The sequence below is a fragment of the Odontomachus brunneus genome, unplaced genomic scaffold, assembly GCF_010583005.1.
Source record: "Odontomachus brunneus isolate Ranch 3 - 2012 unplaced genomic scaffold, Obru_v1 Obru_scaffold_391, whole genome shotgun sequence".
Classification (NCBI taxonomy): Eukaryota; Metazoa; Arthropoda; class Insecta; order Hymenoptera; family Formicidae; genus Odontomachus; species Odontomachus brunneus.
In genome coordinates, this window is record NW_022639841.1 from 42,969 (window position 1) to 43,337 (window position 369).

At 53.9% G+C, this 369-nt stretch overlaps 1 protein-coding gene across 1 annotated transcript in view; it reads left to right on the forward strand.

Annotated features, from left to right (window-relative positions):
- LOC116853627 overlaps window positions 1-369 on the forward strand; it is a 3,247-nt gene that overhangs the window by 1,795 nt on the left and 1,083 nt on the right. The window contains 1 exon segment of the mRNA XM_032834756.1: window positions 5-277. Within this exon segment, the coding sequence (XP_032690647.1) occupies window positions 5-277 (273 nt within the window).

Consider the following 369-nt stretch of genomic DNA (forward strand, 5'->3'; position numbering starts at 1 on the left):
GGAGTGTTGCGCCTTGACCGGAGCAGGCCCCGATTTTAACTTTGACGCCGTAGAAGATCTCGTACGTTGCAGAGTGCTCGCGCCGCGTGATTTCTTCCATCCGGTACTCCCTTATCACGTGAACGGAAAATTGCTATTCGCGCTTTGTCGCAGCTGCTGCGAGACATTTTCTCAGGCCGCGTGTACGCACGACGACCCTGCCGATCATGAATTCGAAGGCGCGTGGGTGTCTTGCGAGTTACGCAAAGCTATCGAGAAAGATTATCGCGTCACGAGCGTGAGCGAAATATGGAACTACGAAATCACGCGATACGATCCGGTTACGCGGCGGGGGGGATTGTTCGCTGAGTATATCAACTGCTTTCTGCA